Source organism: Plecotus auritus (assembly GCF_963455305.1).
Source record: "Plecotus auritus genome assembly, chromosome: 6".
NCBI classification, from domain to species: Eukaryota; Metazoa; Chordata; class Mammalia; order Chiroptera; family Vespertilionidae; genus Plecotus; species Plecotus auritus.
Window position 1 is genome coordinate 82,245,149 of NC_137773.1, and position 23,711 is coordinate 82,268,859.

General features: G+C 54.6%; 2 protein-coding genes across 9 annotated transcripts; one reads left to right on the forward strand and one right to left on the reverse strand.

The window, feature by feature from the left end:
• Positions 1-2,680: 2,680 nt before the first annotated feature.
• PTBP1 (polypyrimidine tract binding protein 1) lies at positions 2,681-16,568 on the forward strand. 4 transcript variants are annotated; one of them, XM_080671843.1, is made up of 15 exons: positions 2,715-2,813; positions 5,946-5,976; positions 9,761-9,836; positions 10,127-10,299; positions 10,402-10,548; positions 10,637-10,807; positions 10,883-10,993; positions 11,075-11,249; positions 11,515-11,592; positions 12,291-12,439; positions 13,622-13,655; positions 14,078-14,170; positions 14,253-14,469; positions 14,821-14,898; positions 14,983-16,568. In XM_080671843.1, exons 1-15 carry the CDS (start codon positions 2,806-2,808, stop codon positions 15,113-15,115), a joined length of 1,674 nt encoding a protein of 557 aa, XP_080527969.1. In that variant the 5' UTR covers positions 2,715-2,805; the 3' UTR covers positions 15,116-16,568. The 4 variants fall into 4 exon arrangements, with proteins under 4 accessions (XP_080527971.1, XP_080527969.1, XP_080527970.1 ...); XM_080671845.1 differs by lacking the exon at positions 11,515-11,592 and having other exon boundaries at positions 2,681-2,813; XM_080671842.1 differs by lacking the exons at positions 2,715-2,813; positions 5,946-5,976 and having other exon boundaries at positions 9,605-9,836.
• PLPPR3 (phospholipid phosphatase related 3) lies at positions 16,562-23,125 on the reverse strand. Of its 5 annotated transcripts, XM_080671841.1 has the most exons (9): positions 22,986-23,010; positions 22,433-22,485; positions 22,000-22,094; positions 19,713-19,898; positions 19,489-19,630; positions 19,195-19,390; positions 19,042-19,099; positions 18,696-18,869; positions 16,985-18,463 (listed from the first exon to the last, which is right to left on the reverse strand). In XM_080671841.1, exons 3-9 carry the CDS (start codon positions 22,072-22,074, stop codon positions 17,105-17,107), a joined length of 2,190 nt encoding a protein of 729 aa, XP_080527967.1. In that variant the 5' UTR covers positions 22,075-22,094; positions 22,433-22,485; positions 22,986-23,010; the 3' UTR covers positions 16,985-17,104. The 5 variants fall into 5 exon arrangements, with proteins under 5 accessions (XP_080527966.1, XP_080527963.1, XP_080527965.1 ...); XM_080671840.1 differs by lacking the exon at positions 22,433-22,485 and having other exon boundaries at positions 16,562-18,463; positions 22,000-22,120; positions 22,986-23,125; XM_080671837.1 differs by lacking the exon at positions 22,433-22,485 and having other exon boundaries at positions 16,562-18,463; positions 22,000-22,115; positions 22,986-23,020.
• Between the last annotated feature and the right edge of the window lie 586 nt (positions 23,126-23,711).

The following is a 23,711-nucleotide window of genomic DNA, read 5'->3' on the forward strand; positions in this document are numbered from 1 at the left end:
AGAAAGCAAAGCAGGGAAACCTCTGGGATTGGATAAAAAGTAAAATCATAGACACATACTTAGGTGGGTGCAGGAATAATTAACATAACAATGAAGGAATTTGTGGTATCTGTCCTGGCCCAGCAGTCCAGTGGCCGCCCAACATTTGGTTGTGCCCCAGGGGCTCCAGAAAAAGGGAAGTTATAAGTTACCCAGACATTTCAAGGGTATGTTATTATAGATGCAAAAAGACAGATAGGCTCAGTTAAGGTAAAGGTTGACCTTGTCAGTGAAGATACTGGCCTAGGACGTGACTATCCCCCATAACTGCTTTTAGTTAAAGTTTAATTTCAGACCATCCTTTGTGGTTACTTTAGGTCTCAGAGTTTGCAAGACTGTCATGCAGGCCTCCCCTGAGCTTGTCAGGTCAGCATGTGGCCCCTTTCGTCCAGTTTTGAGGTGATATCTTCCTGGATGATCCTGACAGGCCCTAAATCCAATGAGAAATGTCTATTTTAGAGACACAGAGAAGGGACAGAGAAAATAAGGGAGAAAAATGGCCATGTGATCAGTCAGAGACTAGAGGAGCAGGGGTGGGCAAACTTTTTGACTCGAGGTCCACAATGGGTTCTTAAACTGGACCGGAGGGCCGGAACAAAAGCATGGATGGAGTGTTTCTGTGAACTAATATAAATTCAAAGTAAAGGAGCAGAGGGGAGAGCAAGAGAACCCTCCGCTCTTTCGGCTCCGCGGGCCGGATAGAACAGCCAAACGGGCCGGATCCGGCGGGCCGTAGTTTGCCCACGGCTGGACTAGAGTGATGTGCCTACAAGTCAAGAGCCTGGAGCCCCCATAACCTGAGAGAGGCATGAAGGCTCCTCCCCTGGATCCTCTGGAGGGAGCGTGGACCTGTTGACACCTTGATTTCAGACTTCTGGACTTCAGAAAGCGAGAGCATAAAGGAGGGAGTTGTGTAGGTTTAGGGAAGAATCTTCCAGAAGGGAACTGCTGCACAAAGGAGGCCGGCATAAGTGAGGTCAGAAACCAGAAAGGCGGCCAATGGTGTAGGGCGGGGCCTCCTGGGCTGCACGGTTGATTTGGGCTTGAACTCTGAGCAAGACACGAGTCCTGGGAGGGCCATGCTCAGAAGTGGGTTATAACACAATCCTGATGGCTTAGGCCCCCACGAATGTCAGCTGTCCCTCTTCTCTCCGGGCTGAGACACTCCTGCCATTAAGGGTTGGCGGTGGGGCGGCAGCCCTGGCACTGGTCACCAAGGATGAGCAACTGGCCCTGGTGGTACCCAAATCCGAGCTTGGATGGGAGTCTGGGAGGGAGCAAATCCAAGAATCCACTGGAACGTTCCTCATGATTAGTGGTTCTGGGGCTTCAGATGTTCTGAGACGGGAAAGAGGGCCAAAAACCGCAGGGCAAGAGGCTTCCTGTAAATCGGAGGCCGCCCCTAATGCGTGGCAGCCCTCCTGCTCCTAGAACTCGTGGGCTGCGTCCAGGTCCGCCAGCCTTGAAAGTGTTGTTGCCAGGACTACGGGCGCTTGCTGGTGAAATGAAACCAACCCGAGAGGCAGAGAAAAATGTCATTGCTTCTCCCTCTCTAGGCTGGTGCCATTTAAAAGTCCCCCTTTCAGCAGGGACATATAGCAAACTATAATCACAACAGGTTCAGCTTCCTCTGTTTATTGAACTTGTACTTCGCACCGAGAACCTCACCAAGCACACGATGCCCATCGGCTCCGCCGCCTGTGCTACCAACAGCGCCGGGGGAGCCGACCCACACGAGCCTCCCCGGCTCTGGCCTCTCTGATCTCATGTGGAACTCCCCCTCCCCACATATCTGGCCTTGGTTTCCCGGCATCTCTCTAAAGGGGCAACCCTGTCACAAACAACCCTCTTGGGAATATGTTCAGGGTGTTTTTCCTGCTGCTGGGATGGAGCCTAACCTGGTTCTGAATTTCCCATGATGGCAGGAGTGTGCTTTCTGCAACCCCGACTCAGATTCCCCGTGCGCAGGGCAGATGCTGTCCCCTGTGCGCCACGCCACCCCACCCCACCCCCGCGCTTCAACTTCCCCGCGTGCAGAACTGCAATGGGCCTTCGCTGCTCTAAAACAGGCGGGTTGGGGCGATCCCTGACCACATGCGCCTGCAGGCTCGGTGGCCAGCAGTGAGAATTGAGGCCTTAAGCAGCCTCTGCCTCCCTGCCTACTAACCTAGGAATAACGTCTCAATTTGAATCAGAATTTTCTGCCACGTGCCCACAAGCAAGATGGAACCTACTAGGTGTCCCGCCCGACTCCAAGATGGCGACGAGCCTCCCTTTGGTCTCACGCGTGAGGGGGACAACACCTGCCCATTTGCAAGATGGCGGCAACCTAGGGGGAGCACCCTTCCCGCCGCCGGACTCGCCACGTACCCACTCTCAAGATGGCTTCTCCCGCAAAGCCCTAGGCAGGAGGGGTGCTGGCTCATTGGTTCAGGCTTTGTCACGTGCTCCAACCTTTTTTCCCCTCCCCCGATTCCATGGGCCGTTTCCGCCTTGAGCCCTGACGGACGGCCATGTTCTCCAACGGTCGCCTGCCATTCCTCTTAGCTCCACCCCTCAAGCGGCCTCCTAGCCACTGGGCGGCGCTGGTGGGGGTCCGCAGCGCTCTCCCCGCCTCCCTGAGAAGCGGGAGCCAATGGGCAGAGCGCGCAAGGGACGTGTTCAGGCGTCTCCGCCATTTTGTGAGTCTATAACTCGGAGCCGTTGGGTCGGTTCCTGCTATTCCGGCGCCTCCACTCCGTCCCTTGCGGGTCTCTTCTGTGTGCAATGGACGGGTGAGTTATGTCTATCCGCGCTTTCCGCCCCCCTTCTCGCGCTCCAGCCTTGCTCTTGCGGCCGCCTGGGCCTCCTCGGAGCAACGGCTCGCCTGCCGGGGCCACAGCGCCTCCGTGATCTTTCCTCTCTCCCGGCCGTGGAGGGAAGCTCCCAGGAGCGAGAGGTGTCCCATATCTCCCGAGCCGGGGGTCGGCCGGCCAGCCCTTCCCACCGTCGTGCTCGTTTCCGGTCTCTCCGCGGCTAGTCTCGAACACACGCGGCGGCCGCGCGACCCTTTCCGCTGGTCTTCCCCCACGCTACCTTTTGCGTTTCCCACGTGCCCCTTCCTGCTATCCGTGCGGCCCTTCCCGGTCCCCGTCCGGTTCTTCCCGCTCCCCGTCCGGCCCCCACGCGCGCGTGCGCAGTTATTCGAACTCTTCTCTGGCCCCGGTGCGCGTGCGCAGCCTTTCCCGCCGCACCGACTTTGCACTCGGCCTCTCCCGCCCGCGGCGGTCCCGGGCGCGCCGGGAAGACGCCGCCCTTCTGTCCGGAAGGGCGCGGGCCCTCCGCCCCCGCCCTGCCCCTCCCCGGACTTCCCACAAAGAACCGCCGCGCTCCCGGTTCAGCTCCAGAACCGGGGGTGTCGGGGAGGGGCCCTCGCGTTCCCTTTGTTCCCGCCATCCCGGAGCTCCTTGTACGGGAGTCCTTTAAGCACGAGTTGGCTCACTCCGGCCGTGGAGTTATAGGCCCTAGAGTCCGCGGAACGACCCACGTGGGCCGGCACGACCGGACCCCGAGCTTTCGGGCAGTGTAGCCGGCTGGCCGGCCAACGGCCATTCAGCCGCCTTGGGAGAGGGAAGGGGCCTCTCTGGGGTTTGTGTGTGTTCCAGGGACGAGAGAAATTGGGAGGGCGGTGGGGCAATCTAGATTTTACATTGTGGGTTATCATAACCTTAAACAGATCTGAGGTTGCAAAGGCTATCCACTTGACGGTTGAGATTTAGGGCCAACGCACAAAGCTGTATATTCTGTTAGCCCGAGACATGAGTCTGCCCATTTTAAGGGCTATTTTTTTTTTCTTTTTCGGATGTTTCTGGTCTGAGGAAAATGATAGAACTTGTTAAAAATGAAACTAACTTTAAACAGGGCCTTTTCTTCTTTCGTGTTAGTCTAATTGTTTTCATTTCCCCTTGGGAGGGTTAGGTTCTGGTTTTTAAAAAGTGAGCCAGAAGATTCCAAAGGCAGTTCTTATCTTTAGATCTGGGGGTATGTGTAGTTAAAATGTCTGGACGGTCACTATCTCTGTGCCTCTGGTTTTAAAGGATACGTTTCAGGCTTAATTAAATTCAGCCTTTTAGAAAAACTGCTGGTGCATGAGGAATGTGATCTGGGTCCACCTTGGGTTTTGGGTGGACCTCCCAGGGAATCCCCAATTCAGTTGGCCTGGGCTGTGGGTGCACATTAAGTGGGAGTTTAAGGGGCCCTGCAGAGAAATCTTGATGGAAAGTGGGGACTGTCTGGTCCAGTTCTGTTTTTCTTCCCTCAAGGACTGTTGAGTGTTTTGTCCCCCAGATGTGGCGTGGTGGCCCCGTTCCATCTGCAGCCTCTTTTGAATTATGCGGTATTACCGAGACAGCCAGGTTCTCTTTGGAAGGTTTGAAACCCTTTTTAAGAAGGGCCATTTTATGTAAAACTGCCTGAGGCTCCCTCCCAGGGAGCAATGTGTTGCCCTGGGTTAGCAGAGGGGAAGCTGCATGTTTTTCATTCTTTCAGTTTTTCTGAGTTTTTCCTTGACTCTATAAGGCAGTGGTTCTCAACCTTTCTAATGCCGCGACCCTTTAATACAGTTCCTCATGTTGTGGTGACCCCCAACCATAAAATTATTTTCGTTGCTACTCCATAACTAATTTTGCTACTGTTAATGAATCGTAATGTAAATATCTGTGTTTTCCGATGCTCTTAGGCTCTACAGCAGCGGTTCCCACAGGTTGAGAACTGCTAGCAGGGTCGCCTAAGACCATCGGAAAACACAGATATTTACATTACGATTCATTAACAGGGGCAAAATTACAGTTATGAAGTAGCAACAAAAATAATTTTATGGTTGGGGGTCACCACAACATGAGGAACTGTATTAAAGGGTCGTGGCATTAGAAAGGTTGAGAACCACTGCTATAAGGTTTTAAATACTCTGTTGACACTGGCCCATGTTTTTTATACTGAAGAGGTGAAGGCCCTACAGTAGAGGCAGTGGGTTAGAATGAGCCAGTGAGATGTGCAGCAAATGGCAGGACTAGGGTGTAGCGCTTGGGGGTCATGCTGTTCTGGGGGCAGGGGGTGTCGGATCTTCTGCCCATTCTGAGACTAGCCTTTCCCTGGCTGGTGAGGGGACATCTTTGTGTGACATCATGGGAGGCTCTGGTCACAGACCACTAAGCCAGGTGACCTGGTGGTGGGGGGGTGGGGTGTTGCTGACAAAGTTCCTCTCCTTGAGTCATTAAGGTAGGAGGGTTTTATGTTTGTACTGAGAGCTGGTGTGCAGTTGAGGAATGCAGGAACCTCAGCAGCCATGGTTTCTTCTCACCTTCCCTAGCTGGGCCTGGAGCAGGGAGAAAGTCCAGTCACAGGGAGCCAGGTTGATGAGTAACTTGTGTTAATTTTATCTGATTATTTCATCTTTGCTGCCTCCTTCCTCTGAAGGGTGCCATTCTTTGAACAGAGTTCCCTTGTTGAGTCCCCTTCTCATCCCCCTGGAGCTATGACCCCAAGGCCTGTGAGCTACCTTCTCACTAGTCTTCCCTGCTTGAAACATTCTCCAAGCATTTCCAGTTTTTAGAAAGCAAACAACAGCACTTCAGCTTTTAACAACAAGCATCAAGTGTCCCTCTTGGGGCTTTTGGAGGGGGTGTTTTTGTCTGGGGGCCTGCTGGGAGGGAGGGGAGCTAGAGGACAATGATGGCTCCTTTTTCAAGTTGAGATTAAAGGGACAGCAGCTCACTTCCCTGCCCTAAGCTTACTAGTTATCTGAGGACCTCATTGGATGGACTGTGCAGCCAGAGAAGCTCTTCGCTGGCCGACCTATCCCGAGAGTCCTAGCAGCAGCTGCTGTAGTACACCTGCTAACATTCTTTTTTTTCTCTCTCTCTCTACAGCATTGTCCCAGACATAGCAGTTGGTACAAAGGTAGGCATTGCTGACTCTGCTACCCTGCTAGCTGGCATGGCCTCTGATCTGGTGTTGCCCTTGTAGGCCCCTTCCCTCCTGCTGCTGAGCATTGGGGCTTCTTCTGACAGCGCTCCCATGGTCTACAGTGTGTGTTGGGCACTCAGACACCTTTCCTTTGTCCTGCCTGCATCCAGCTAATTACAGGCACTGTGTTTCCAACAGTGTGGGTTCAGTGGCCTCTCAGTCGTAAATGCACCTTTAGCCTTATATGGGACCCCTCCTCCCTGCCCAGGCGAGAGTCCTGTGATTGGGACAGGATATATGCCAAGTGTTCTAAGTACCGTTGGTTGGATAGAGAAAAAGTTGAAACTTGGTTGTACCCCAAGTAGTTTATGAGGTGGCTGGTGGGATAGGAGGGTACAGAGGTGCTACTCTTTAAAAAAAAAAAAATTCTTTTTTTTTTTTTTTTAAATTTTAGAGGGGATGGGAGAGAGAGAATCATCAGTGATTGGACTCATTGATTGGCTGCCTCCTGTATACCCCCCACTGGGGATTGAGCTGGCAACCTGGGCATGTGCCCTTGACTGGAATCAAACCTGGGACCCTTCAGTCTGCAGGCCAACACTATCCACTGAGCCAAACCAGATAGGGCCAGAGGTGCTACTTTTGATGGCATTGTGATTTGGGTACTTTTTGGTCTAAACATCTTATAGCTTCTTCTTTCGAGATGAAAGAAATTAAGGTGCCGTGTCCCCTTTATATGCCATCCTTGGTACTTGGGACATTTAAGCTGTAGAAAGGGCAGAGCTGGCAGCGGCTGTCTCCACAGGAAGTGGGGTCATGATGGTTCTCAGTTCTCCCCTCAGGTGAAGACCAGGCCTGTGTACACTGCAGTAAGTGGCATCCAGGGATGCCTGGTGCTGACTGAATGCTTATACAGATTTGGTACTGCGTGCTGGCAGGAATTGGGGGCTGGAGAATCCACTGCAGGTGGGTTGGTCAGTGAGCCATGCTGCTGGGATGGGTTTTTCCAGGTGGAGTCTTGTCTTCACACGCTGCCTATCCTGATCTTTCTGCAGATAAAACCCGTTTGTTCAGTGGTAGGAGGAGGGGAGGGGACTTTCATCTGAAGCATTTGCAACCATCACAGAAAATGTCTGGCCTTCCCGTAATCCTCCTGGCTTTGCCTGTTTCCAGCTGGAGCAGCTCTGTCTGGGGTTGTCCTTAGAGTGGTCCTTCCTGGCCAGCCCCAGGGGACCACTGCTTTCAGAATCCGACCTGTATATGACAAACTCAGAGGTTCCGGTGGGTGGGTGGGTGGGTGGCTACTTGCCATCAGCAGGGCAGCACAGCCTGGTACCTGTACCCCAGCCTACCAGGAGGGCAGCACAGTTGGGTTCTGGGCACCACTGACTATCACCCCAGCTTTACAATAAGCTGTGCCATAATTTAGAAGTGTCCAGAGATTAACAATGCTTAGCTACTGATTAAAAAGCAAAGGTTCCCCTTAACATACTTTTGTGAGCCGGTGTGCCTTGTTCCCAGCAGGAAGCACACAGCTTGGGGCAGCTGTGGGCAAACTACAGCCCGCGGGCCGGATCCGGCTGTTCTGTCCGGTTCTCTTGCTCTCCCCTCCCCTCCGCTCCTTTACTTTGAATTTATATTAGTTCACACAAACACTCCATCCATGCTTTTGTTCCGGCCCTCCGGTCCAGTTTAAGAACCCATTGTGGCCTTCGAGTCAAAAAGTTTGCCCACCCCTGGCTTGGGGGCTTTTCCAATAGATGCTTAATTGACTTAGGGTAAGGTACCGTAGGGACTCCCGAAATGCCCAGGTTGTGATCTCAGTTCCCTGTGCTCCGGGGATGGGGGAGTTGCTGTTTAGCAGACCTGACCCTGTGTCCTGGGGAAGGGGTGCCTAGGGAAATGTGGACAGACAAGTGGTCACAATTTGTCCACAAATGTGGGAGCACCAGGCCATCTTGCCATGGGAACACAAGAGTCAGGAGTGATGCCACTCAAATGATGGCCCACCTGGCACTGGTCAGAGACAGCAGTCAAGACCCTTTTTAAGGTTGTGCTGTGGGCACGTGGGAGCCACATAGTGCCTTGCTCTTGTCCAGCTTTGGGGGAGGCACCTTTGTGAGCCTAAATGGGGCAGGGATATGGGTCAGAACTCCCAGTCCATAGGCAGGAACCTTCTTGAGGCTTGCACAGGTAGGACTCACCTGCCCTCACCAGGAGGTTCTGGGGCTGGGGTGCACTCTGCCTGTTGACTTTGTCCCCACTGAGGCCTGTCTGTCTACAGTACTGAGTTTTGAAGCACTGGGTGTCCACTCAGGAAAAGCTCAGTCATGACAGGCCCAGAATGTTTTTTTATAGTAGACCCCAGTCCTCAGAAACCAGCAATTTTATCTTTCTATTCCTTGGCTTTAAGCACCACTGGGGTTTGAGCAGCCCTCACAGCCTTAGGCTATGGGGAGGTAGGCTTCTGGGTGCTTGCCTAGTCAGGGGTCTGGGATGTGGGGATATGCCCACATAGCAGGAACCAGTGGTGTTGTGGCTATTCCTGATCCTTTTCTTGAAGAGCAGTTTGTAAACCTCGTCTCCCTTCTGTAGGTACTGACATCTGCCTGTGGCAGGGAGGGGATTCTGAGGGCTTCTAGAGCACCTCAACTCTGCCAGTGGTAGATGGCAGCCCTGGGTGATGGTTGTGCTTGTTTGATTAACAATTAATTGGCAGTTTGGAGGAAGGGCAAAGATAAGGTGTCCTTGAGAAAAAGGCAGTTTGAGGGAGAAGGGGCGAGGCTCCTAAGTCCTGAGAGCCAAAGGCCTAGTTGAGCTGGTCTTTCCTGTTCCTGCTACAGGCCTGAGGGGGCACTGAAGTTGGGGGTGGGGGGTGGGGGGAAGACACCCTCCCCTGATTGCTAACCTTGGTCCTAGTTCATGCTGAGGGAGTCCTGTCACAGCGCTGCCCCTAACCCCCGACAGGTCCTAGAGCCTGCAAGTTCCTGGTGCTCATGCTCTTGTTCCTAGCAGAGCCTGTCCTGGGTGGGGGCTGCATCCTGAGTCTCCACTTGCATGACTACTGCAGTCTCATACAGTTCACTCCCTGAGTAAAAGTAGTCCTGCCCTTAGTCCACAGGAGGGATGCCTGTCTGCCTGCTTTCTAAACCCAGAGTTAGTCTAACATGATCGGGGAGTTGATTTAATTAGACTGAGACTCAAGGAGTAAACAGGTTGTTTCTGGAAAGAAAACAGGCAGGTCAGAAGTCAAAGGAGCCCGCCTACAGATGAGCAGTTCTAGAGCTGCCCTCAGACCCTGTTTTCTGTCACTAGATAGTGTTGCTGGCTCACAGAGAGGTAGTGTTTCTAGTCAGTGAGTGATGAGGCTGCAGCTCAGGTGTCCTCACACAGCTGGAAAATAGGCCGAGCTCCGGAGGCCAAGGGAATAGCTGCAGTGTGACAAGGGGGCTTTGTTCTCAAGTTTGCAAGCAGCTTTGTGATAACTAAAGATAGTCTAACAGTTTCAAGGTGGCCGGCTAGGCCTGTCCACAGATCCTGTAAGGGTTCCCCAGAACCTGGAGATGGGAGTGACATGTAAGCTCCTGTAGGTGACAGCCCCCTCACCCCGCCTTGGAAAAGCAGCCATGTCTGGGACTGTGAGGCCATCTTGAGGTGGGACAGACACAGTGCAGGGCAGTGTCTTCACATCTGAGCAGCAGGGTATTCTGGGAGGAGGGTGTCTGCAGCCATGTCCCAGGCCACCCCCAGCCCCACTTCAGCACACCCTCTCTTCCAGCGGGGATCGGACGAGCTCTTCTCTGCCTGTGTCACTAACGGACCCTTTATCATGAGCAGCAACTCGGCCTCTGCAGGTAACTGCTGACTATAGCCCTATGTTCCTGCGGCAGGGGGTGGTCCCTCTCTGTGCCCAAGTGGGCTCTGCTTCAAGGACGCTGGGGTGAACTGATTTGGGCTGTGACCTTGAGCCCTGGTTTATACATGGGCACTTAACTGGGAGCTATGTGTGTGAGGGGTGCACCAGATGTGGAGATCACTCTGCTTGGATCCTGTCAGGGAGGAAGCTGATTCTGAGGAGGTGGGAATGTTGCTGTGTGAGAGCCTGGGAGGTGCTCTGTGTTAGACTTACCATTTTTCTTCTCAGCAAACGGAAATGACAGCAAAAAGTTCAAAGGTGACAACAGAAGTACAGGTGTGCCCTCCAGAGTGATCCATATCCGGAAGCTTCCCAGTGATGTCACCGAGGGCGAGGTCATTTCCCTAGGACTGCCTTTTGGGAAGGTCACCAACCTCTTGATGCTGAAAGGGAAAAACCAGGTATGTGAGCACATCTCAGGAAGGGCCCTAGGCCTGCTTTACGAGTGTGGTGCTGGGCTTCTTCAGGGGTCTGGGTCTGGCTTACGCCCCCACCCCCACCAGGCCTTCATTGAGATGAACACAGAGGAGGCAGCCAACACTATGGTGAACTACTACACCTCGGTGACACCTGTGCTTCGTGGCCAGCCCATCTACATCCAGTTCTCCAACCATAAGGAACTTAAGACCGACAGCTCACCCAACCAGGCAGTGCGTCATCCCCTCCCAGGTCTGGGGTGGGACAGGGCCCTTGGTGTGAGCCTGGGGGCAGTGGGACTCATGGCTGTCCCCCCAACAGCGGGCCCAGGCAGCCTTGCAGGCAGTGAACTCAGTTCAGTCGGGGAACCTGTCGCTGGCTGCCTCAGCTGCTGCTGTGGATGCTGGGATGGCGATGGCTGGCCAGAGTCCAGTGCTCAGGATCATCGTGGAAAACCTCTTCTACCCAGTCACCTTGGACGTGCTTCACCAGGTGAGGTGGGGTCCATGTGCTCCATTTCGCACCCAGACCCTGGGCAGAGGTTGACTGTTCTTCCTTTTCTGACAGATCTTCTCCAAGTTTGGCACAGTTCTGAAGATTATCACTTTCACCAAGAACAACCAGTTCCAGGCACTGCTGCAGTATGCCGAACCCGTGAGCGCCCAGCATGCTAAGCTGGTGAGTGGGTCCCCAGGGACGCCTGCCTGCCCTCTTTAGCTCCAGGGCCCCCGCCACTCACAGCTTTCCCCTCCCCCGCAGTCGCTGGATGGGCAGAACATTTACAACGCTTGCTGTACACTTCGCATCGACTTTTCTAAGCTCACCAGCCTCAACGTCAAGTATAACAATGACAAGAGCCGAGACTACACACGTCCTGATCTGCCCTCTGGTGACAGCCAACCCTCTCTGGACCAGACCATGGCCGCAGCCTTTGGTAAGATTTCTGGGAAGGTTCCCGCTACTGCCGTGTGCCATAGGCAAGGACGTGCAGCTCAGTCTAAGTGGCCAGGCCCCAGGTGTCCCAGGATGCCCGCCCTGCGCCCAGGGAGGTTGGCGCCCATCACTCCTTACATGGCCATAGCACCCTGCTTGGGTGGACATTGGACCTGCCTGCTGGGTGTGGGGTGCGCCGGCTTGGCTCACTCGGCTCTGGTGGCGGAGGTTGTGGGTGCAATGATTAGTGTCTCATTTGTTTCTAGGTGCACCTGGTATAATGTCAGCCTCTCCGTATGCAGGAGCTGGTTTCCCTCCCACCTTTGCCATTCCTCAAGCTGCAGGTACTCAAACACTCGGTCTTGGTCCCCATAACTGACTGTGCATGCCCACACACCTTTCAGTAGCTCTGCCGACATGCGAGCTGACGGGCGCAGTCACGGGGGGAGCCCATCTTCCTGGGCGCGGGCATCTGGGTTCCCTGAGGAGCCTGGACAGGGTAGTTGTAGGACAGGGCCACGCAGAGAATACTCTAACCCCACAGTCTCTGGTCTGATTCCTTCAAGCACCTCCCGGGCAAGGACGTGTACACACAATGGTTGGAGGGCTGTGTCCCTAGTAGGTGAATTAAGTGTCCTGGTAAGAAGATCAGCATGAGCTGGGCGGGCACACCTGAGCGTCCCTCCTGGGGGCTGGGCGCCCGACAATGTAACAACTACCATGTGACAGTCATGAGCCTGCTGTGTCCTGCCCAGTGTGCCATCTGCATGGTGATGGGTACCTGCATGCACACAAGGCCGAGGCTCGATTCTGCATTCATGGAGCTGGAGCTTCTGTGCTGTATGGGCGCATGTAGCCTGGTCCAAACGCAGTACAGTCTGCTGTGAGGAGGATGAAGGAGCCAGCAAGCCATATGGCCAGGACAGGCCAAGTGCAGACACCTCCTGTGTGTCTCCTTTTGCATGAGGACGGGCAGGACTTCGCTCCCCTTTTGGTGGAAAGCAGGCTGTACTGCTCATCTCCTTACTGCCTCTTCCTGCAGGCCTCTCTGTTCCCAATGTGCACGGGGCCCTGGCCCCTCTGGCCATCCCATCAGCAGCAGCAGCAGCGGCGGCAGCTGGCCGGATCGCCATCCCAGGCCTGGGAGGGGCTGGAAATTCTGTTCTGCTGGTCAGCAACCTCAACCCTGAGGTATGTGGCTCTTTCAGGCTGTTTTTCCTGGAGGCTCAGGCAGGGGAGTTGTGCATCTCAGGTCTTAGTGCAAACTGTCAGCAGGCCACGCTCCTGTAACTCCCTGGAGCTCATACACAGGCCAGTCCTTATGCGGTTCCACTCTGTGCTCGCATTCTCCCCTCCCTTCCCACTGTGCTGGAAGCTCTGTCCCTGAACATCCTAGTTTACATTTCCAATTTCATAGTGTTTAGAGTTTAAATATTTTTTGATAACTTTCATGAAAGCAATCATAAAATTTCGAGCCAAACACACCTCTGTTTGAGGAGGTCTCTGAGCACCTCTGCTCAGGAGGGCCATGGTCTGCGCTGCCCCCACAACTCTTGAGTCATAGTCCTACTATAGCCAACCTACACTTGTCTCAGGGCCAAGTTTGGCTCAGAGAGCATGGGTGAGATCAAGGCTCAAAATATTTAACTCTTGAGAGATGGGATTAATGTCCAATTAGCATTTCAGACTGTTTTCTCATCTGTCTGACCACTCCTATAATCTCTTGGCCTGGGGCAGCCGGTGCCTTGTCTGACTGAGTTATTAGATGCTCTAGAAGCCTCACTAACAGACTCCACCCCTCGTGCTTGTGTGAGCGTTTATATTTTCCCTGCAGCAGTCAGCAGGAGACAGGTTCCGGGGGAACTGAGCCCAGCAATGGGGCTTGGCAGGAGCAGGGCAAGGCCGGAGGGGCAGCAGCGTCTCCTGCTCACTGTGCGGACAGGTGCTTTCCTGCCTGCTCCACGAGGTGGACCTGTGACTAGTAATGTGTGTAGATCTGACTGATGGAACACTGCGGATTTTCTTATGTATTTACTGACCTGTGTTTTTTGCTACTTTTTTTCTTTTCTCCCCTTCCCCTTTCCCAATTTTTTTTCTGATCCGGAATTTCTTTGCCAACTGACTGCACGGTACTTCTGCTTCCTGTTGTTGCTTGAAACAAAACAAAACCATAAATAAATAAAAACAAAATTCCCCCTCAAACCCTGCTCTCCGGAAACCAACCTGCCCTTGAATATTAACATCCTGACAACTTCATCATCCATCAACCTGCACGCCTGCGGGGCTGCCTCCTCGTGGTGGACGATGGCAACTCGCCCCCTGACCTCTCCCTTTCCCTGTCCCTCCGCTGCCTTGCTCTGCTGTCCTCTAAAGAGAGTCACACCCCAAAGCCTCTTTATTCTTTTCGGTATGTTATCATTCACACTTTTATTATCTTGTTTTCATTTAATTGAGGTTATTTTTATGCCCTAAGATGTACTATGAGTTTGCAGTTCTGCCTCATTACTTGGTTTGCCTTCGGTTTGTGTATTTATTTGGATTTTTGTAGACACGCATGGTTTATTGCCCTGCATGCTCTCGCAGAGTTAAGCGTGTTGGTAGCATGTAAAGTGATGGCTCTTTGGCAATTGACCTTTTCCTGGATTTTATGACTTCTTTGCTGAAGGTAGTCCTCCTGGTAACATCCCTGTGACTAGACGCAGGTTCCCAGAGGCAGAATAGCAAACCTTCAGGAAGAGCCAGTCCTGTGAGGGTGTGCGGGTCATGGGGGCTGGTGTGGGAGGCGGAATCAGATCCTAGGCTCAGAGCCCTGTCCTCACACTTTTGAAGGCGTGTATGGCGATGTGCAGCGGGTGAAGATTTTGTTCAATAAGAAGGAGAATGCTTTGGTACAGATGGCAGATGGGAGCCAGGCCCAGCTGGGTAAGTGGTGATGGCCCGAGATGGGTGTGGGGAACCAGGCCTGTGCCTGGGGCCTTGGGTCATATGGGTCCTACCTTTCCAGCCATAAGCCACCTTAACGGACATAAGCTGCATGGAAAGCCTGTGCGCATCACCCTCTCCAAGCACCAAAACGTACAGCTGCCCCGGGAGGGCCAGGAGGACCAGGGCCTCACCAAAGACTACGGGAACTCACCCCTGCACCGCTTCAAGAAGCCTGGCTCTAAGAACTTCCAGAACATCTTCCCACCCTCAGCTACCCTGCACCTTTCCAACATCCCGTAGGTGGCACATGATGGGGAGCAAAGGGGTAGGAGGGCCTCCCTGAAACACCAGGCTTTTGACAGGTTGTCCTGCTATAAGCTGCCTCTGTCCTTCCTGAAACAATCCCAAAACAAATAAGGAAGGAGGGGCTGGCATTTTTTGCAAACCTGTTTGGTGTCATTTTTTGAAGCCAAGTGGAGTGTTTTTTTGTGACTCTTGATAGACCTCTAAGATACGGTCGTTCTGCAATATCTATGGGTGCCTAAAACAGTGAACAGCCCCCAAGCCCCTTCATCACCCCTCTCAGAGAATTATTGTCCTCAAGGTAGTAGCCAGATGGTCTGCTCACGTCTTCCCTCTCCCTACAGGCCCTCCATATCTGAGGACGACCTCAAGATACTCTTCTCCAGCAACGGCGGAATTGTCAAAGGGTTCAAGTTCTTCCAGTGAGCATGAAACCCTCTCCCCACCTGCCCTCCCCCATCTCTCCCCCTCCACCTCATGCTGTCTCTGTACTCCTTGTCCTGCAGGAAGGATCGCAAGATGGCACTGATCCAAATGGGTTCAGTGGAGGAGGCCATCCAGGCACTCATCGACCTGCACAACCACGACCTGGGAGAGAACCACCACCTGCGGGTGTCCTTCTCCAAGTCTACTATCTAGGCTCCCCACCAAGGACCAGCCTGCTGGGTAGTCCCGGCAACAACTTCCATCATTCCAGAAAATAGCCACTTTAAAAAGCAGCTGAAGTGACCTTAAAAAGACCAGAGATTTTATTTTTTTAAAGAGAAAATCAGTTTACCTGTTTTTAAAAAAATTAAATCTAATTCACCTTGCTCACCTTTGGGAGATAGGGTGCCAGCCTCAGGCTCTTGGTGACCCGTGGACAATATGCCTACCCTTTCTGCAGCCTGCAGGGTGGGTGTTCCCAAGCCTCCACTCAGCTTTCTTGTGCCTTAAAACCCACTGCTTTGGCAGGGCCTTTTTTTGCAGTAGCAAATGCATAGGGGTTTGGGGACAAAGGGGACTGCTTCCCCATAGGGATCATGTGCCTGGCATGGCAGGAGGCTGCCAGCTGCAGGGTCTGCGGGCATCCCAATCCTCCATTTAATCAAGTACCTTGATTCTCCCCTCTCCCTGCCCCTGGCTTGAGGTGCCCCTCCTGGGCCAAGACCCTTTAGGGTGCATCCCTGGCACTTCTTCAGCTTGGAGCTTTGTTTTATCATAAGTCTTTTTGTATTGTGCTTTTATGCAGTTGCAGACATCTGTGCCTAGCAATATTCCAGTTGACCAAATATTCTAATCTTCATTTATATGCAAAAGAAATAGTTTTAAGTAACCTTTTATATAGCAAGATGATAAAAATGGTATGAGTGTAATCTAAATTTCTTCCTTATATGACCTTGTATACTGTACTTTTTATTTTATTCCTTGTAATTAAGTTGCAGGGCAGGATCTAGTTTCCAGGGCAGACGCAGTGGGGGCGCCACTGCGAGCCTGGGTTCTTCCTAGAAAGCCCAGGCCTGAGACCTTCAGATGCCTTACACATAGCCTGTCCTCTGTCTGGGAGGACAAGGGCTCTCTTAAACTTTCAGGGTTTCTTTTTTCCTGCAAATCATGGACCAAAGTTTTTTTGTTTTTTGTCTGCCTCTTAACGCTGAGACCCATTAAGGTGGGACAATAGCCCTCGAGTCTTAACTGTCTCCTTTACTTGTATAGTCCTACACTCATGGGTCCAAGGGGCTTCCCTATGCACAAACCTTGTGCTGGCTGGCCCCTCTTCCTGGGGCCTGGACCCCAAGTGTTCATGTTGGGGTGGGGACGAGGGATTAAATATTTATAATTTTTTATACCTGTTGTAAGACATGAGGGGCAGCAAATGCAGTTTTTTATGGTGACACAGATGTATATTTTGATACCAGCAATTACAGGCTCAGTATTGTAATGTGGAGCGAGGCACATTCCACTGCCTGCCTTACAGCTTGTAATGTTGAGAAAACTGAATTAAAGCGATTTTATAACAACTCTTGCCTTTTCTGCAGGCTTTCTATTCACATTGTAGAAGGCAGTTTGGCTAGTCTGTACTGGACTTTGAATAAACTCTTCTGTATCCTGCACTCATTTCCCTCTTTATTGGGCTTGTCTTCACTGCTGTTTCCTTCGTGAATTTAGACATTTTTTTTGCGTGCGTCGTCCCCCCTCTCCCCCCCTCGTGACTTGAGGATTTCAGGGGAAATTTTATGGGCCAGTGACCCCTGCTTGGGAGTCCCACCTATCCTGTCCCAGTGGGGGTGGCCTTCCCTGGGAAGTAAGCATGAATCTGAAGTGGGGCAACTTCCTAGATGCTGCAAACCACACTAAAACCTTTTCCATATTCCAATTAGAACCTTGCTCCTAGTTCTCTGCTCTGCAAGGCCCTGATCACATGGCCCAAGAGCCTACAGCCTGCCCAGGACCTTGGGGCCTGGGTGCATGGCCAGGGCTGGCTAAGTGGGGGAACCCTCAGACCAGGATGACTTTCCAGCCAGGACTCCAATTCAACCTTTTATTGTCTGATTGCAAAATGTCTCCACTCAGCCCTCTTTCCCCAGTACCCCCATGCTGTTGCACCCCCACCCCACCCTCACCCCAGCCTGCTGAGCCCCTGGGCGCTCAGTCCTTGAACCTGCGGGCTGCTTGCATCTTATGGTAGTAGCTTTCAGCCTCTGACTCACAAGAGGCAGGATCCCGCTCACCCAGTGCCAGGCCAACTGCTTTGCGCCTCAGCGTTGATTCCCGGCTGGCTGGCCCCAGAGTACTGTCGGCCGTGCCCAGTGGGGGCAGCCCCTCCCCTGTGGCCAGGTTGACTGTGGCCACAGCACCAAACCTTGGCTCCTCCTGGTCCACATCACTGACAGATGAGCCAGGAGACACACCCAGTGGCTTGGGCCCACCACGAAAGCCATGAGCCAGGTCCCCTAGCTCATAAGTGACCTCGCCCTCCGGCCCCTTGGTCCCACTGCCAGCAGCCTTCCACTCCCAGGGCCCATTACCAGCAGACAGGTGGACCACAGGGTGGTGAGGCGCGTGTGCGTCAATGGTGACGATGCTTGCTGAGTCGCGGTCTGATGGCGACCTGTACTGTGAGGAGTCGGAGCTGGAGCTGGAGGACAAGGCTGTCTCAGCCGCCTTGGGGCCAGGTCCACCAGGTGCCTTGGACATAGCAATCACCTGCAGCAGTCGGGGCGGGTTGGCCATGCGGGGCTGGGTCGAGGCTGTGGCCACAGGGGCACCGCTCTTCTCAGCCATCATGAGCCACTTGGCCCGCACAGCCACGCTGCCCTTAGGTGACAGGCCAGCTGCTGCCTGCGCCCCCTCCTCGGGGATGTGTACCAGTGGCTGTGGCCCGGCCCTCGGTGGAAGAATGACCCGAGGCCCGAGGCCTGGCCTTGCCTGGACTGTGGGGTAGAGTGAAGGTGGAGCTGGGCCCTCTTCCTCTCCCACTTCCTCCTCCTCCGCCTCCTCCTCCTCCTCTTCCTCCTCTGCCATGGGCTCTGCAGGCACCAGCATATGCCCCAGGCTGGCCTCATCAGGCAGCCCCAGGCCACGGCCTTCCAGTGACTTCTGTTTCCACTCGCTAATGAGCTGTTTAGAGCGCGAGGCGTCAAGTGGCACGTGGATGGTCATGTGGCGGCGGGCAGGGTCATCAAGTGAGGGTGTGCTGACACGGGGCAGTGTGTGGCTGAAAGTCACCATGTTCTCCTTGCCCATGGGGCTGCGTGGAGCCAGCAGGTCCACGTCCACGCTGGCCCGCTTCAGGCTGCCCAGTGAGGTCTTCTCACGGGCCACGGGCCCAGGCACACTCTCTAGCCGCCCTGGAGGGCCCAGCTCATCAGTGCTCACAGACTTGTTCTGCTGGTACACCGAGTCGTGGCCCCTCTGGGTCAGCACCCGAAGTGCATCTTTGGCAGGTGTTGGGGCTGTGAGCTTCTCTGTGGGTGGGGCCTGGAAGTTGCCAACTGCATGGCAGGCCTGGGGGTGAGATGCAGGATGGCTGTGAGGCCATGTCAGGGTCCCCACAGGGCAAAGACTTGGGGGTTTTGAGGGGAGGCAAAGGTCTTATCAAAGTCTCCCCAGAACAGGGCTAGGCCTTGGCACCTGTTCCTCCCCTCCTCTGACCTCCCCTTGGGGGCTAGCTTGCTCCTTCAGACTTTCCCCCTCAGACCTGCCCAATGGCTGCCAGCCTCCCTGGTCAGACTCTCACCAGGTAGGCGGCGATGCCAGCACCGATGAGGAAGCCCGCATACACGTCCACGGGGTGGCTTCGATACTGTGTGATCTGGGTGAGACCGCAGACACCCGCTGCGATGGCGAAAGCGAACACCAGGCTGGGCTTGAGCAGCTTGGTTGTGTCGGAGATGACAGAGTTGAAGTACATCTGGGGGCGGGGCAGCAGTCAGGGCCGTGGGACAGGAGCGGAGGTGGGGCAGGAGCAGAGGTGGGGCGGGTCCAGGGAAGCTGGGGCGGAGGTGGGTGGGGTGAAGGAGGGTTGGATCCTAGCAGGGGGGGAGGGGCAGTAGGATGAGCAGATCCTGGGCCTGGGGACTCACGGACACATAGACCGCAGCGAAGGCCGACAGCGTGGCATGCTGGGATGGGAAGGTCTTCCTGTAAGAGTCATCCATGTGAGCCCCGCTGTATCTGAGATCCCTCTATGCCTCAGTTTCTCCCTACTGAATGGCACAGGGGCTGGGCCTGCTCACCTTGCGGACAGGATGGCATGGGTGTCCTGGCCAGAGCAGATATCCTGCGTGATGTAGGGGTTAGCCTCGCATGAGGTGCCCAGCAGTGTGTAATTGGGCTTGCAGACCGTCAGGAAGAAGGGTGCATGGTAGCCCGTGGCCAGCTGGATGACGTCTGTCACTAAGGCCGTGGCACACAGGCCGAACACATGGACTCCTGCAGGTGAAAGGGTCAGGGCCGGTGCCAGGGGGCCAGGACCTGCCCACTCCAGGCTATAGATAGGGGGAGGGTTGGGGTGCTGTCCAGGGACTTACCCACAAAGCGTACAGTGCGCCGTAGGAAGGAGTTGAAGTTGCAGCCGCCAGCATTGATGCTGCCCTCAGCCCCACCTGGGCCACCTCCGCGGCCCCAGAGCCGAGACTGCAGACAGTACAGCATGCCCTCGCCCACCATGATCTGCCAACAGGGGGGTGGCTCAGCTGGATCCTGGCCGGGGGTGCCCACAGGCTGGCCGAGACCCCTGGACTCTGGGACTCACCGAGGCTGCAGGGGCAGCAAAAGCCAAGCTGAGCAGCATGAGCAGTGGAATGAGCTCCTCGTTGGTCTCCACATAGGGCATGGAGAGCGTGCGGTCGTAGCACTGGAAACCCACCTTGGCTGGCTTGAAGAGGTCAGTCAGCTCCAGGAAGTACAGGGACACGATGGAGGATGCCACAATGGGCAGCTACAGGGAGAAGGCTGTTCAGTCACACCAATTCACTGACATATCCATCCAGGAATTCAGTCCCATCCATTGATTCACCCACCAATCCACTTATCCATGCTGCAGTTCACCCATCATGCAGTGACCCACCCATCCATCTGTGTAGCAACCATAGTCCATCCATTCATCATAGCCATTCTTGCACCCATGAATTAATTCATCAATCCATGGATTTACCCACCCATCATTCATCCATGCTTCCTTCCTTCCATTCATCCACCTACTCACCCACCCACCCATCATCCATCCTTTCATCCACCCATGCTTCCTTCCTTCCACCCACCCACCCACTTCATTCATCCATTTCTTCCCTCCAGCCATCCTTGCCATCTTGAAAAACTTAGAAACAGCAAACATTCCTGCCTCTCAGCTTTTTCTCTCAAGGATGGATGGATGCCCTTAGATATCCTTCTGGTGCCCCAGCCCTTCTCAGTAGAGCCCTCCCTGGCTACCCATCTCTCTATCCCTTGTACTGCTTTATTTCCTCTGGGCCCCATATCCTATGTGCCAACCTGCCACTCAGCCCCGAGAACATGGCAGGTGCTGAATGAACAACTGAATCCATTGAGTCACTAATTCATGCAACTGTCCTCCACACATCGTGTCTTGTGCCCTGCACAAGCTGGGCAAACAGCATACATGACAGTCCTGCATGCTCATGCCACCTGTGAGGTACAGAAACTGAGACTGAGTTTAGGAAAGCTGAGCTGTTCACATTGCAGGTGTGGTGCCTGAAGGAAGATCACTGAGGAAGAACACTCACTCCTTTACGTGGGCCACAAACAGCTGTTGGGCACAGATTCTAACAGAATCTTTAAAAAATGTATTTTTTTTTTTTTATTGATTTCATCGAGGAAGGGAGAGGGAGAGAGAGCAACATCAATGACGAGAGAGAATCATTGATCAGCTCCCGCCTCACAATGGGGATTGAGCCTGCAACCCAGGCAATATGCCCTGACCAAGAATCAAACCATGACCTCCTAGTTCATAGGTGGACACTCAACCACTGAGCCACGCCAGCTGGGCTGGCAGAATCTTTTTGAAGAAGCAAACCCTTCTAGTATTCTATGCCTCCCATCCTGGTCCAAGGGTCTCAAAATCAAACACCCACAGGAGACAGAGAGGGGTGGCACTGTGGGGGCCAGAGAATATGAAAGAGTCTAAGGGGGCCTGGCTGCCTCAGGAAACCTCCCTCTATTTTACAGACGTGGAAACTGAGACACAGATAAACCCACGAGAGGCTCCTATCTTAACTCCTGCTTTGAATGACGCCTTAAGAGGGGCCTCAACCATCCATCTAGCCCTGGAAAAGGTACAGGGAAGGACAGACAACCCCAGGCCCATGGTCAGGGCTGGGACCAGGGTAGAGGCTCTCAGAGGGAAAATGCCAAAGTTGGATTTGTAGGAGGTCTCCTCCCCAAGGAGCATTTATTGAGTGCCTGTTGGCATGTCAAGAGGGAGATTTTGGCTACAGGGAGACTGAAGTCAGTACTGAACCTCAAAGGATGGACAAAGGTCACCCTGTGCCATCCTCAGCATATGCCAAGTGGTTGAACTTACTATCTTTTACTTTTTAAGCACTCATTAAGCCTTCATTATGTGCCTGGACTGTTCTATCAGAGGTTAGGGGAAGTATACCAGCCCCCGAGATCAACACAAGAGGGATTTGAGCTCAGATCCTCAGGCTTTGGAGCTCAAGTACTGGAGGAAATCACTGCACCTGCATTACCTGCACCATCCTTATGCCTCCCTACACCTTGTTCCAGCCCCTCCAGGTGAGCTACTGGCCTGAACCCCAGAATGAAGGTCCCACCTCCCCTTTTCCCCAGCATTTGCCCACTGTTTGGGAAGCACAGAACAGCCCTTTGCCCCTGGAACTTCTACTCATCCTACAGAGCCCAACTCCTCTGATCCTCACCCCCAGGCACAGCTCCACCCCCAGGCCCTCTAGCTGTGCCCCAACTCGAGGGTGATCCGAGCAGGGCCGTCCTCAGCATGGGGGTCCCGGTGGGACTGAGGCCTCTGCCCTGCCCCCACTGGCGCGACCCTCTCCCCCCCTTACCTCCACGAAGTAGAAGCAGGGCAGAAGCGTCATGCTGTCCTTCGGGCTTTTATTCTTCTCCTTGGTCGAGATCATGGTGTTGCGGGTGCCACAGGCTGTGGTTGGAGGGAATAAAGCTGCGCTGGAAGGGAGGCGCAGGCTGAGTCCGGGGACCCGGTACCCGGCGATGGCGGGAGAGGGGCGGGCAAGGATGCAAAGGAACCGCCCAGGGAAACTGAGGCCAGGGGAGAGGGGTGTCCCCGCGGCCTCCCCCGCCCACTGTGTTCCTGTCAAACAATCGGCTGCTGGCACCCCCACACTCCGGATGGGGTCGGGCGAAGAGGGCGGGGCCGGTCTGGCTTAGAGGGGGTCTTAGTCCGGGGCGTCCCCCGCGTCAGGGCGGGGGCCTCCGGGAGAACGGAGGGTCCCGAGCCTCGGCTTGTAGGCCCCTCACCTGGCGCGGGTGCTCGGAGGGCGGAGCTGGCGGCGCGGCGGCCCCTCTAAGCGCTGAGCACAAAGCACAGCCCCTCCCCCGCGGGAGGGGGCCGAGGAGAGATGGGAAGGGGAGGGGAAGGGGAAGACGGAGGGGACCCCGCCCAGCCCTGAGACCCCGCACCCGGAGGCCTAGATGCGGCGCGAGGGGCGGGGGCTCTTTGTCTGGCGCGTCGGTGTGCTGGCCAGGCCCCTGTGTGCGGTCCCCGCCTCCCGGGCGCCCGCCTCCTCCGCCTCTGGGTCTCAGGGGTCCCAGTGTCCGGTAGGAGAGAGCTAGGGCTGGGATCTGCGGTCTCCTCCCCTCCCGGGATCGGCCTCGGGAGCCCCCTCTTTACTGGGCGCGGGGGCGAGGGTCTGAGCTCCTGGGTCTCTGGTTATCTCCTCGTCTCTCTGGGTCTCTCCCTGTCTCTGACACCCCAACCCAGCATCTCAGCACCCCTCCTCCTCCCCCGGTGCCCACCGCCCCAACCCAGCATCTCAGCACCCCTCCTCCTCCCCCGGTGCCCACCGCTCACCCGCATGCGTTTCCATGGCGAGAAGCCTGGGCGCGGAACCATGGGGAGACAAAGAAGCTGGGCGGGGGCTTGCCCTCCCCCCAACCCAGCCTCGCTCCCGCGCCTGCCGGGGTCCACCCTCAGACCAGCCGCCAGAGTCCAGGCCCCTAGCCAGGCACCGCTTTCACGGTGAATTTTTTTTTAAAATATATTTTATTGATATTTTAAAGAGAGGAAGGGAGAGGGATAGAGAGCTAGAAACATCGATGAGAGAGAAACATGGATCAGCTGCCTCCCGCACACCTCCCACTGGGGATGTGCCCGCAACCAAGGTACATGCCCTTGATCGGAATCGAACCCAGGACCCTTCAGTCCGCAGGCCGACGCTCCATCCACTGAGCCAAACCGGCTTCGGCACGGTGAATTTTTAATGTTTCCATTGATTATATATATATTTTGAAATCCTCACCCAATGATTTTTAGAGCGAGTGGAAGAGAGAGAGAAACACATCGAATGGCAGGCCAGGCAGGAGCCTGCAACCGAGGTATGTGCCCTTGACCGGAATCAAACCCGGGACCCTTCGGTCTGCAGGCCCACACTCTATCCACTGAGCAAAACCGGCTAGGGCTCCCGGTGAATTTTTTGACTCACAATTAGGCAGCTCTTACTGTTTGTAGTCACTTCGTCCTTACCACACACAGCCCTGTAGGATGGGCACTGACTGACTGAGCCCTGAGCCCTTATTT

What these genes read in the sequence shown, in the direction of transcription:
- PTBP1 (XM_080671842.1), top strand. Translation starts at nt 9,713, where the DNA reads ATGTCCCAGGCCACCCCCAGCCCCACTTCAGCACACCCTCTCTTCCAG. An exon ending in GACCATGGCCGCAGCCTTTG is followed by an intron (nt 11,250 to 11,514) that starts GTAAGATTTCTG and finishes ATTTGTTTCTAG; the next exon opens with GTGCACCTGGTATAATGTCA. An exon ending in TGGGAGCCAGGCCCAGCTGG is followed by an intron (nt 14,171 to 14,252) that starts GTAAGTGGTGAT and finishes CTACCTTTCCAG; the next exon opens with CCATAAGCCACCTTAACGGA.
- PLPPR3 (XM_080671837.1), bottom strand. An exon ending in CCTGCTTCTACTTCGTGGAG is followed by an intron (nt 19,899 to 21,999) that starts GTAAGGGGGGGA and finishes TTCTCCCTGTAG; the next exon opens with CTGCCCATTGTGGCATCCTC. An exon ending in CTGGCATCGCCGCCTACCTG is followed by an intron (nt 18,464 to 18,695) that starts GTGAGAGTCTGA and finishes TCTCACCCCCAG; the next exon opens with GCCTGCCATGCAGTTGGCAA.